This window comes from Xenopus laevis, chromosome 8L (genome assembly GCF_017654675.1).
Source record: "Xenopus laevis strain J_2021 chromosome 8L, Xenopus_laevis_v10.1, whole genome shotgun sequence".
NCBI classification, from domain to species: Eukaryota; Metazoa; Chordata; class Amphibia; order Anura; family Pipidae; genus Xenopus; species Xenopus laevis.
Genome location: NC_054385.1, coordinates 5881726 through 5895414, shown reverse-complemented (window position 1 = coordinate 5895414; position 13689 = coordinate 5881726). Strand labels below are relative to the sequence as shown.

Sequence of the window (13689 nt, the reverse complement as noted above, 5' to 3'; positions counted from 1 at the left end):
TCCAACTTGCAGTAGAGCAGTAAAGAGTGACTGAAGTTAATCAGAGCACAATCACATGGCTGGAGGCACCTGGGAAACTGACAATATGTCAGGATTTCAGTGCAGAATTACACAGCACTATTAAATGGTGCTTCTTAAAAAGGAAAAAAAAAACATGTTTTCCTGCGACAGTATCCCTTTAAGCTCTGGTGTTTCTATTAATATTTTTAATAAGATAGAATAAGATTATTCAAAGTAAATGGTAAGTTCTAGAATAACTATAATGAAATCTTCCTAAATATTTTTGTCTCAGGAAGTGAAAGAGGGTTTGAGAAGAAGCGAGGAGTATTTGTCTAAAAACATCAGAAGAGCCAAGAGCACCTTCACTCTGGCTATCATGGGCTATGCCCTGGCAAGTTGGGACGTGTCTTTGGCCAGTGTGAGATACGTCAAAGGGGCCCTGGAAAGGGAAGCCTACGTCATCGAATCAGGTCAGTGGAATATATTGTGTTTGTGTAGAACAAGTGAAGGTTCAAATGGGGCAGAAACTTTGGCCACTCCAACAGCTAATCATATCCCTTCTCTTTGAGATCATAGGGGGATCAAAATGTTGCCTGTGATTGGCCACCAGCAGCTGCCAATCAGCTTTTAATTGCATATTGCAGTAATAAAAGCAGCCATCTCATTGGTTGACGTTGAATACTAAAGCAGGAAAGGTTGTTAGCGTTACAATCTGCTTTCTGTTTTAGGCGATCTCCCTATTCAGCGATACTGGAAAGATTCTCTCAAAAAAGTGGATGCCACCACCCCAAGTGTTGAGACCGCTCGCATGGTGGAAACAACGGCCTACGCTCTACTCATGTACCTGAAACTGGCACTGAAAGACTATTATAACCCAGTGGTGCGCTGGCTGAAGGAGCAACAGAGATACGGCGGCGGCTTTTACTCAACCCAGGTACCTGTATTCCCCTGTACTAAGCACAATTCAGCAGGAACAGTCCCCTAAGTTTGCTCATAGTCTGTACAGAGAGATCCCATAAAACTATGGCAGCATATTTATTCCCCTGTACTAAACACAATTCAGCCAGAACAGTCCCTACGTTTGCTCATAGACTGTACAGAGAGATCCCATAAAACTATGGCAGCATAGATATTCCTCTGTACTAAGCACAATTCAGCAGGAACGGTCCCTAAGTTTGCTCATAGTCTGTACAGAGAGATCCCATAAAACTATGACAGCATAGGTATTCCCCTGTACTATGCACAATTCAGCAGGAACAGTCCCTAAGTTTGCTCATAGTCTGTACAGAGAGATCCCATAAAACTATGGCAGCATGGGTATTCCCCTGTACTATGCACAATTCAGCAGGAACAGTCCCTAAGTTTGCTCATAGTCTTTACAGAGAGATCCCATAAAACTATGGCAGCATAGGTATTCCCCTGTACTATGCACAATTCAGCAGGAACAGTCCCTAAGTTTGCTCATAGTCTGTACAGAGAGATCCCATAAAACTATGGCAGCATAGGGGTATTCCCCTGTACTATGCACAATTCAGCAGGAACAGTCCCTAAGTTTGCTCATAGTCTTTACAGAGAGATCCCATAAAACTATGGCAGCATAGGTATTCCCCTGTACTAAGCACAATTCAGCAGGAACAGTCCCTAAGTTTGCTCATAGTCTGTACAGAGAGATCCCATAAACTATGGCAGCATAGGTATTCCCCCTGTACTAAGCACAATTCAGCAGGAACAGTCCCCTAAGTTTGCTCATAGTCTGTACAGAGAGATCCCATAAAACTATGGCAGCATAGGTATTCCCCTGTACTAAGCACAATTCAGCAGGAACAGTCCCCTAAGTTTGCTCATAGTCTGTACAGAGAGATCCCATAAAACTATGGCAGCATAGGGGTATTCCCCTGTACTAAGCACAATTCAGCAGGAACAGTCCCTTAAGTTTGCTCATAGTCTGTACAGAGAGATCCCATAAAACTATGGCAGCATAGGTATTTCCCTGTACTAAGCACAATTCAGCAGGAACAGTCCCCTAAGTTTGCTCATAGTCTGTACAGAGAGATCCCATAAAACTACGGCAGCATAGGTATTCCCTGTACTAAGCACAATTCAGCAGGAACAGTCCCTAAGTTTGCTCATAGTCTGTACAGAGAGATCCCATAAAACTACGGCAGCATAGGTATTCCCTGTACTAAGCACAATTCAGCAGGAACAGTCCCTAAGTTTGCTCATAGTCTGTACAGAGAGATCCCATAAAACTATGGCAGCATAGGTATTCCCTGTACTAAGCACAATTCAGCAGGAACAGTCCCTAAGTTTGCTCATAGTCTGTACAGAGAGATCCCATAAAACTAGGTATTCCCTGTACTAAGCACAATTCAGCAGGAACAGTTTTGGGTGTTTCCAGTTTTGAAGAGGCAAATAAGTCACTGAGGCAGGTTACTGGAAGGAAACTATTGTTTGGTCTCATTACTTGTATCTGGAACAGGACACAGCCATTGCCCTTGAAGCTCTGACTGAGGTTTCCATTGTGGATAAGAAGCTCACATTAAACATGGGTGTCCAGGTGTCCTACAAGAAATCTGGAGACTTCAAGAATTACAGACTGACAGAGACATCGTCTTTCACGAGGCCAGAAGAGGTAAGGCTACACCCACAATGCAACCTTTTGCCCAAAACCTCAGCAAAATTGCAGCCACATAAACGTTGAGGTGCAACTTGCAGCCACCGCATCAATCAGTCTTTCACCCCCTCTCACTGTTCCAATATTGTCTGTGGTTATTTTAATCCTCATTAACTTGTCTTTCATCTAGGTGCCCCTTCCAGAAGATATCATCGTATCCACGTCTAGTGCCAACGGGATTGCTTCAGTGCATGTAGGTCTTGCCTTTTATTCCTTCCCTCTCTGTTCTTACCCTGTGTTGCCATATTAAAGGGGTTGTTCACCTTTAAATTAACCTTTAGTGTGCCGTATAGATAGGGATTTGCAATTGGTTTTCATTTTTTATTATTTGCATTTTTTTAGCTTTTTATTCAGCAGCTCTCCGGTTGGCAGTTTCAGCAATCTGGTTGCTAGGGTCCAAATTCCCCTAGCAACCATGCGTTGATTTAATTATGAATAGGAGAGGCCTGAATAGAAAGATGAGTAATAAAGAGTAGCATTAATAATACCTTTGTAGCCTTTGCTTTTAGATGGGGCAATTTGAAGGCTGGAAAGAGTCAGAAGAAGACGGCAAATAATGAAAAAACGATAAAAATTAAATAAATAATAAAGACCAACTGAAAAGTTGCTTTGAATTATTCACTGAACCACTCCTTTAATTTCAGCACCATTTTTAGAAGAGTTTCCCACCGCTCATCGTTATAGCCAACAGCAGAGCCTAATCAGTGGGCTTAGCACCTCATTCCCATTCCTGGTAGGGTTAAAGACCGACCCTACTGTATGACAAGGGAAGAGTTAAGAGTGGTGAGGACTTTGTCTAATGATCAGATACTTGTTGTTAGTCATTACTATCAGCCAATTGAAACTAAGCTGGTCAGATGGGTGTCCAAATGCAGATGACTCTGTCTATGGGTCGCACAATCCACCTCAGGCTGCAAGGGGGGCAGGATCACCCCTAAGTTTATCCCTAATGGTTTATCCCCAGGCAGAGGGCTCATCCCCACTGCATGAACCAATTAGTCCCTTTTTAGCCATATTGCCCTGCAATAACCCAGACTTACCTGCTTCTCTCTCTCTCTGTGTTTTCCAACAGGTACAGACTGTCTACAACATCATCAGCCCGCCGCAGGAAAAATGCCGGTTTGATCTCAGAATTGGGAAAAAGCTGAACTGTTAAGTATTTGATTTTTTTCACCTTTTTTAACCCAAAGAGAAGAGCCCAAGAGTCTTAGGATGAAGACACACCGAGCTACTACTAGCGGCTACTTGTCATCGCTACTAAATAGACAATAGTAAAAATTTACTTTGCTAAAATACTACCCCCATATGTAATATAAGGCACAAACCCCTATATATAATAAAAGTCGCTAAGTTTGCCCTGGAGCAGTAACCCATGACATCCAATAAGATTCTTGCAATTAAACAGGTGACTAGTAAATTCTACCTGCTGATTGGCTGCTAGGGGTTACTACCCCTGGGCAAAACTAGTGCCTTTTATTACATAACCAATGTGTTTTATCAGAGATAATCCTCAGTATTCTCTATGGCAGGGTATTTTTTGGCATTTTATAGCCACAACAAGTAGCTGCTACTAGTAGCTCTGTGTGTCTTCACCCTTAAAGGAGAACTAAACCCTAAAAATTAATGTGGCTACAAATGCCATACTTTATATAGTGAACTGATTGCACGAGGCTAAAGTTTCAGCTTGTCAATAGCAGCAATGATCCAGGACTTCAAACTTGTCACAGGGGGTCACCATCTTGGAAAGTGTCTGTGACACTCACATGCTCAGTGGGCTCTGATTGGCTGTTGAGAAGCTAAGCTTAGGGCTCGTCACTAATTATTCAGCAGAAAATGAGCTTCCCTGGCTGTAATATAAGCTGATGCTACAGGTTTGCTGATTATTAAACTCTGATGCTAATTGCACTGGTTTCTGTGCTGCCATGTAGTAATTATCTGTATTAATTACTAATCAGCCTTATATTGTGACATTTCTATTCTATGTGTACTGTATATTGTGAGTGAGTCCCTAAGCTCAGTAAGTGACAGCAGCACAGAGCATGTGCAGTGAATCAGCAGAAAAGAAGATGGGGAGCTACTGGGGCATCTTTGGAGACACAGATCTTTACTGCTAAAGGGCTGTGGTTGCCTTGGGCTGGTACAGAAGCACAAAACATCATGTACATTTCTAGCTACTTCTTTAGTTAAGCTTAAATTCTCCTTTAAGGCCCCCATACACAAGCAGATATAAGTTGCCGATTAAGTTGGCAGCTTTCTGGGCATTAAATGGGGTCCTCCGATGGGCTTCCCTGGTCGATATCTGGCCAAAAGTCAGGCGGATGTCGATTGGGCAGGGTTAAAAATCCTGTCGGATCGAGGACCACATTGGTTTGATAATGTGGTACTTGATCCAACCACCTGTATGGTCAACATTGTGAGACGATCGTTAGGCCCATGATCGGATCAGCCCAATATCGCCCACCTGAAGGTAGACATATTAGGGAGAGAGATCCGGTTGTTTGGCAAGGTTGCCTTTAGGGGGAAAAAAATTCTAATGAGAATCAGATTATCAGCCTTGTTGGTCAATATGAGAAAGCACTTTGTGCCGGTCAGCGTTTATGATTGCTTTTCCAGGGATAAGTTGTGCCTACAAACGCTGACCGGCACAAAGTGCATTCTTATATTGACCAACAAGGCTGATAATCTGATTCTCATTAGAATTTTTGTTCATAACCTAACTGTCATGTTGCAGAGATAAGACCCATTGGTGATGATTCCAACTGCCCATAATGGTGACCAGGGACCATTCCACGACTATGGTTGCTTTTCCAGGGATGAGTTGTGCCTACAGTCGTGGAATGGTCCCTGGTCACCATTGTGGGCAGTTGGAATCATCACCAATGGGTCTTATCTCTGCAAAAATGACAGTTAGGTTATGAACTCCACACACACAGTGACTCCAACTGCCACATAGGGGCAGCAGAGTCCTTAAGAGCTGGGAGCCAGATTCAATTTTATTCTAATCAATCATTGATTCTCTGTTTGATCTGATGTACAATGCGCAATAAACTGTCAGTATTCAGCCTCTAACACTGGACATGTATCTGCCCCGTGCAGGGAAGCCCAGACAGTCCATATTCGATTCGGAGAGGTTCGGAGTGATTCCCGTGGAAGCCTGTGCAAGGTAAAGTCCATCATGTTGATTTAGGGGCCCGATAAGAACTGGCTAGCCCACATAGCATAACTGCAACAACCCACATTTCACTTTGTTTATCTTTTAGGTATAAAGCTGCTGATAACGACCCGTCTATATCCGGCCATGCTGTAATGGAAATCACCATGGTTACAGGCTTAACCGTCGATGAGAACGAATTAGAAGAGGTAACCGTATCCATATTCACTGCAGCCAATCACAAAAAAGTATAGGCACAAGGCCCCTGTTGCACCCGATTCTCTAATTCTGTATTTTTATCAATGTACATTTTTGCAGCTGATGCAGAGGGTGGATCAGTTCGTCACCGCTTATGATCTGGAGAATGGAAAAGTCATGCTGCATTTCGATGGGGTAATTTTTTTTGATCTTGATACTTTGACCCGTTGCCCACATACAGCTGCTGAACTACAACTCCCCCCCCCCCAGTGTTACTCAAGTCATTAAATGGATTTTCTGCCGCAGATCCCATCCGACGAATACGTCTGCGTCACTTTGCTGGCGTGGGAGCAGTTTAAAGTGGCCGTGTTAAGCCCGGGGATTTTCAGTGTTTATGAATTTCATGCGCCGGGTAAGTTGTGACTTTTAAAACATGAGATGCAGACGCCATCATTACATTATTATCCCTTATTTAGATATATATATATATATATATATATATATATATATATAGTTCTGACATATCCCAAGTGCTGTACAGAATTATATATCATTCTCATCAGTCCCTGCCCCAGTGATCTTACAATCTAAGTTCCCTATCATATTCTCATCAGTCCCTGTACCAGTGAGCTTACAATCTAAGGTACCTATCACATTCCCATCAGTCCCTGTACCAGTGAGTTTACAATCTAAGTTCCCTATCACATTCCCATCAGTACCTGTCGCAGTGGAGCTTACAATCTAAGGTCCCTATCACATTCCCATCAGTCCCTGTACCAGTGAGTTTACAATCTAAGTTCCCTATCACATTCCCATCAGTACCTGTCGCAGTGGAGCTTACAATCTAAGGTCCCAATCACATTCCCATCAGTCCCTGTCCCATTGAGTTTACAATCTAAGGTCCCTATCAAATTCCCATCAGTCCCTGTTCCAGTGAGCTTACAATCTAATGTCCCTATCACATTCCTATCAGTCCCTGCCTTAGTGAGTTTACAATCTAAGGTCCCTATCACATTCTCATCAGTCCCTGCCCTGGTGGAGCTTACAGTCTAGGACCTCTATCACATTCCCATCAGTCCCTGCCCCAGTGAGCTTACAGTCTAAGGTCCCTATCACATTCCCATCAGTGCCTGCCCCAGTGAGCTTACAATCTAAGGTCCCTATCACATTCCCATCAGTCCCTGCCCCAGTGAGTTTACAATCTAAGGTCCCTATCACATTCCCATCAGTCCCTGCCCCAGTAGGGCTTACAATCTAAGGTCCCAATCAGATACCCATCAGTCCCTGCCCCAGTGAGCTTACAATCTAAGGTCCCTATCACATTCTGATCAGTCCCTGCCCCAGTGAGTTTACAATCTAAGGTCCCTATCACATTCTGATCAGTCCCTGCCCTGGTGGAGCTTACAGTCTAGGACCTCTATCACATTCCCATCAGTGCCGGCCCCAGTGAGCTTACAATCTAAGGTCCCTATCACACAGACTTGGGGAGAACATACAGACTCAGTGCCCTGGCTGGAATGAAACCTAAGACCCCAGCAAGGCCCTAACTAAACACTGAGTCACCTCACATTACTTTCTAATGGCACATTTTCGTTTCTGCAGAGGAAGAGTGCACGACCTTCTTCAACCCGCTCACTACCAACAACCTAGAGAAACTTTGCACCGGGGACAAGTGTAAATGCATCCAAGGTAACGTCCACTCAAAGATTTCTACAGAGATTTGGAGGAAGAAATACAAATCCTAATATTATGGGCTGCACAATAAAGAAATAGATATATATATATAAATATATCCAGGTTATAATGACAGTTCTCCTTTAGGATTATTTGTATTTAAAGAGACAGTGCTCGCTTTCCATTCTTCAGTTTGGGGTTCCCTTTTAAACGTCTCTTAGTAACATTTTCTTCAACGTTCTGCAGCCACCTGTCCCACGGCACAAAGGAAAATCGATACTTCCATTACTGCCAACGCCAGGAGAGAAGTCGCATGCAAGGCCGATGTTACTTATGGTGAGATTGTCTCAGACTGGGCCTCTTAGGGCCCAACAAAAAACCTTATACAGGTATGGGACCTGTTATCCAGAACGCTCAGGACCTGGGGTTTTGCAGATGACGGATCTTTCCGTAATTTGGATCTCCATTCTTTAAAGGGGCAGTTCACCTTTGAGTTAATTCTAACCAGCTTTAAACTGGCCTTCATTTTTTTCTTTTTTATATATATTTTTTTAATTATTTGTCTTCTTCTTCTGACTCTTTCCAGCTTTCAGATAGGGGTCACTGACCCTGTAAGGTTACAAATGTATTATTATTGCTACTTTTTATTACTCATCTTTCTATTCAGACTCTCTCTTATTCATATTCCAGTCTCTTATTCAAATCAATACAAGATTGCCAGGGTAACCCGATTGCTGAAATTGCAAACTGAAAAGCTGCTGAATAAGCAGCTAAATAATTTAAAAAAAAACTAAGACCAATTGCAAATCATCTCAGAATATCAGGCTCTACATCATACTGAAAATTCATTAAAAGATGAACTACCCATTTAAAGCAGTGGTTCGCCTTTAAGTTAACTTTTAGTATGTTACAGAATGATAACTTGATAAATGACAATTTCAATTGGTCATCATTATTTATCTTTTATAGTTTTTTAATTATTTGCCTTTTTTTCTTCTGACTCTTCCCAGCTTTCAAATGGGGGTCACTGACCCCATATAAAAAAACAAATGCTCTGTAAGGCTACAAATGTATTGTTATTTATACTTTTTTATTACTCAGCTTTCTATTCAGGCCTCTCCTATTCATATTCCAGTATCTTATTCACATCAGTGCATGGTTGCTAGGGGAATTTGGGGCCTACCAACCTGACTGTGGAAATTGCAAGCTGGAGAGCTGCTGAATAAAAATCTTAAAAAAAAGAAGACCAATTGCAAATTTTCTCAGAATATCCCTCTCTACATCCTACTTAAAGTTAATTTAAAGGTGAACAACCCCTTTAAGTCTGCGAAACGTTATTCAACTATTATATAAACCCAATGAGATTGTTTATTGTAAATATGTTTTTACATTTTGATTATTTGATTACAAAGGTGACTATGGGAGACAACCTTCCCGTAATTCAGCTCTTTCTGGATAACGGGTTTCCTGATACCGGATCCTGTACGTGTACTAAGGCTCCCCCTTTCACAGCAGTTTGTTGCTATAAGTAATAGGTTCCCTATAGGCTTATGTAAGAAATATGGAAGGTCCAACAGAATCATGGACTGGAGAATAATTCCCAGTTAAAACCCAAATGATTCATCAGCTTGACATTTCTCTTTTACATTGACAGCGTACAATGTTTTGGTGATTTCCTCTGTGGAAGATGGAGATTTTATTAAATACACGGCATCCATTCAAGACATATATAAGAAAGGTGAGGTTAAGCCAGTACGGAAAGTCAGAAGCATCAAAACCATCTGCACTTCTACCCCTGTCTTGGGAAGTTGCTTAGAATAATATTATCTTTCATTAGGCAAAAAGTTTGTTTTTGGGTGTAGTTCCCCTTTAATGATATTGCAGAGCAGCCCTTATATGTCAGGTAAATGTTTTTACTGACCCCTAGGTGGCGACTTTGTAAAGGCCAAAAAAGAAGTGAAGTTCATTAAGAAGAAGACGTGCACAGACATCGAGATAGACCAAGGGGAGCACTACCTTATCATGGGAAAAGAAGGAATTCAGATCAGAATTGGCTTTGAGTTCCTGTAAGTAACGTAACAACCCATCTCCTGCTTTACATTCTGATTATATAAATATTCCTGTTGAGATGTGAGTAGCTGTTATTCACTGTCTGAAGCTTACAGTGTTCTGTGTGCCCAGAACATTCCTTCTCTGTATATTTGTATGGGGAAACAGAGACTGTGTATAGGTACTGTGTACCTTTAAGTGTTTGCAGATTTGGAATATTTATTGAATCCCCATTGCTGTACTGTTTCAGATATGAATATGCACTGGACTCAGACACGTGGGTGGAATGGTGGCCCCCGGCCTGTAACACGGCAGCCTGTGAGCAGTTCATAGACACTTTATCGGAATTCTCAGATAAGATGCTGTTTGATCGCTGTTAGTTTGGCTCCCATTCTGCACGTGGTATAAAGAAATCTTCTTGCTCATGTGCCAGTGAGTGCAGGGAGGGGGCAGCCATGACAGAACTGTTAGTGGCCCCCGTCTCACTATCCCAATGGCTCTGCTAATAACATGCCAACGTGCCAAGGCCCTGGATTTTACTAATTGTGCTGCACTACATACTCTCCACACAATACATCAAAGGGTCTAAAGGGTTAAAGCCCCCTATGTGGTTGTTAATTATACACTGTATATGTCCTATGAGAAATAAAGAACTATATACTAAATATCTCTCACCACTGCTCCTTTCCATGTGCTCACTGACTGTCCAACCACAACACATGTGCCTGAGCCTTAATAGACTGACACACTGATTTAATGTGGCACCCCTAGTCTCCCACCCTACTTACACTATAGGCCCAACAAATGAAAGACAGAGAGAGAGAGAGAGAGATGGATAGATGGATAGATAGAGAGAGAGAGAGAGAGAGAGAGAGATAGAGAGTGACAGAGAGATAGATAGACAGATAGATAGATAGACGGATAGATCAACAAACAGATGAATAAGTATAGACAGTCTCAGATGACAAAGAGACAGGCAAAGCGATAGACAGGCAGAGAGAGAGATAGATAGACAGATAGATAGATGAGATAGATAGGCAAAGAGAGAGAGAGATAGAGATAGATAGATAGATAGACAGACAGACAGACAGACAGACAGACAGACAGACAGACAGACAGACAGACAGACAGACAGACAGACAGATAGATAGATAGTGAGAGAGATAGATAGATAGATAGATAGTGACAGAGAGATAGATAGACAGATAGATAGATAGACGGATAGATCAACAAACAGATGAATAAATGGACGGACAGATGATAGAAGTATAGACAGTCTCAGATGACAAAGAGACAGGCAAAGAGATAGACAGACAGATAGATGAGATAGATAGGCAAAGAGAGGGAGAGAGAGAGAGAGAGAGAGAGAGAGAGAGAGAGGGAGAGAGAGAGACAGACAGACAGATAGATAATAGACAGATGATAGATAGATAGATAGATAGATAGATAGATAGATAGATAGATAGATAGATAGATAGATAGATAGATAAAGATAGTGATGAGAGAGATGATAGATAGATAGATGGACAGATAGATAGATAGACAGAATGACATAGTGGCCCAGATAAAAGTGAACCTATAAAATCGAGGGTTCTGGTATTTATATGGATCCCTATTCCTGACATTTTAGAGTTAAACACCACACGGTTACCTGTAGCTTTTATAGAGGATTTAGGCAAACAGAAGAAGTCCAGCTGATTGGACAAAGGAATACGTTTATTTCCCCGGCCAGTGAATATTCTGCTACAGAAAGTGCTGTGAGCCTGAGGCCGTCCAATCCCGAGTGCTACAGGTTAATATTTGTCCAGCGAGGCGAGGGTGGGATCCCAGCAGGGGGCCTCGTCATTAACCCATGGAAAATATCTGTCCTGGTGAAACTGCCCTAATGGCCATGACAAATATCGTTTTTCAATCATTATTTTGTCTTTTTTTATGGCTGAAATGGGTTCAGAAAGGCAAAACTGCTTAGTTCTGGCTCCAGTTAAACTGACTTGTTCCTTCTATTGGGAAGAGTCCGGCTGGGATTGGATCACATTTCATCTGGAGGAAATGGGTTAGAACAAATGGAATGTTACTTGGATGAAATGTAAGAATAATACATTGGGTTTGTATAAATATAACTAAAAGAAGAGGCATGGTTTAGTAGCCAATAGCATTCCTGCAAGACAGCTTGGCTACTACTGGCAACACAGTGATTGCTGTGAAAATCCTTATCATTTACAGTAGGGGGTACATTATCCCTTATAATACATGAGTGATACTCAGAGTTCCCTGTATAACTCAGCCTGCAGTCTTGTGCCTTTATATGGTCACAGAACAACCCCTCAGTGACTTCTAATATCCTTATCATTTACAGTAGGGGGTACATTATCCCTTATAATACATGAGTGATACTCAGAGTTCCCTGTATAACTCAGCCTGCAGCCTTGTGCCTTTATATGGTCACAGAACAACCCCTCAGTGACTTCTAATATCCTTATCATTTACAGTAGGGGGTACATTATCCCTTATAATACATGAGTGATACTCAGAGTTCCCTGTATAACTCAGCCTGCAGCCTTGTGCCTTTATATGGTCACAGAACAACCCCTCAGTGACTTCTAATATCCTTATCATTTACAGTAGGGGGTACATTATCCCTTATAATACATGAGTGATACTCAGAGTTCCCTGTATAACTCAGCCTGCAGCCTTGTGCCTTTATATGGTCACAGAACAACCCCTCAGTGACTTCTAATATCCTTATCATTTACAGTAGGGGGTACATTATCCCTTATAATACATGAGTGATACTCAGAGTTCCCTGTATAACTCAGCCTGCAGCCTTGTGCCTTTATATGGTCACAGAACAACCCCTCAGTGACTTCTAATATCCTTATCATTTACAGTAGGGGGTACATTATCCCTTATAGAATAAAAACAGAGCACATGGCTGTGTGTAGGGTGCAGAGGGGATCTGCACATTATTAGATACAATATTCCTAAAAGTCCATGAAAGCCAGTGCCTTCTCTCCTGCACTCACGTTACTCATTAGACAATGACATCATAGTCCTATAACATCCAATCAGCTTCCTTCCTCCGAGTAAATGCTTCTTATTTCCATTTCCCAGAATGAAATAACTGTACACAAAACCACAACTAACAGACGACTAATGTCTTGCTAAGAATATAGACACCGACTTCTCTTTGGCTCCTGTCGTGTGGTTCAAGTCTCCGTTACATCATGATGGAGCTTTGCACGTTTCAGATATACAAAGGCAGGGCGGGAGCTGCCATGCGGATTCATTTATAAAGGAGAATGACAGAACACCTTGCTCAAAGACATTTTCATCTCAGGTTCTTGTTATTACAATGGCCCCATAGGGCTCCACAGAATTCCCCCCACAGAATTCATCTTCTTTGCCCTTTATTCTTTTATTTGTTAGAAAAATACTTTCCCAAGGTTTCACCAAAAGCTTTTTTTTCCCCCTATAAAATTTACGGGAAATTCCTTCCCCCTTTTTAAAACATTTATTGGATTTAGTGGGCGGCCGTTTTACAAGCCCATGAACAAAAGCCGGGCTAGATTAGCATGAAACCCACCGCTTTATGCTTTTTAGATTGCTGCCATTTGAGATATGGACACAAGATGGTTTCCCATGTTGTCCCTTAAGGGGTGGTCTTTACTCTTACTCCAGTCCATACACACAGTGGATTATGGTCTCCATAATAGAAGAATTTTAGCCCTATACTTGGTACATTCCTAAAGGCGGGTCATCAGGACCATATGCAACCCAGCTAAAGACGGCAAACCCACCCATGAAACCATCAGAAAGCAGTGTTGTCCCAACTAGTCAACCAGATGTTAGTGTGAAGTTTGAAAAATTGTCTTCATTTATGATATGTTCTATAATTGTTGAAAATTCTGCATATACTACATACAGTATGACCAAAAGTATGGGG

The 13689-nt window shown here is 41.9% G+C and overlaps 1 protein-coding gene across 2 annotated transcripts in view; it reads left to right on the top strand.

Annotated features, from left to right (window-relative positions):
* The window catches only part of c5.2.L (complement C5, gene 2 L homeolog), a 42817-nt gene that overhangs the window by 19129 nt on the left and 9999 nt on the right, over window positions 1-13689 (top strand). Inside the window, exons 28-41 of one of the 2 annotated variants that reach the window (XM_041572358.1) lie at window positions 293-470; window positions 729-934; window positions 2480-2632; window positions 2805-2867; window positions 3747-3825; window positions 5771-5837; window positions 5935-6034; window positions 6144-6218; window positions 6330-6435; window positions 7626-7712; window positions 7944-8033; window positions 9352-9435; window positions 9625-9763; window positions 9997-10411. In XM_041572358.1, the coding sequence (XP_041428292.1) occupies window positions 293-470; window positions 729-934; window positions 2480-2632; window positions 2805-2867; window positions 3747-3825; window positions 5771-5837; window positions 5935-6034; window positions 6144-6218; window positions 6330-6435; window positions 7626-7712; window positions 7944-8033; window positions 9352-9435; window positions 9625-9763; window positions 9997-10126 (1557 nt within the window). In that variant the 3' untranslated portion in view covers window positions 10127-10411. Of the gene's footprint in view, window positions 1-292; window positions 471-728; window positions 935-2479; window positions 2633-2804; window positions 2868-3746; window positions 3826-5770; window positions 5838-5934; window positions 6035-6143; window positions 6219-6329; window positions 6436-7625; window positions 7713-7943; window positions 8034-9351; window positions 9436-9624; window positions 9764-9996; window positions 10412-13689 lie in introns of those variants that run through there. The other variant, XM_041572359.1, reaches the window with a different exon arrangement.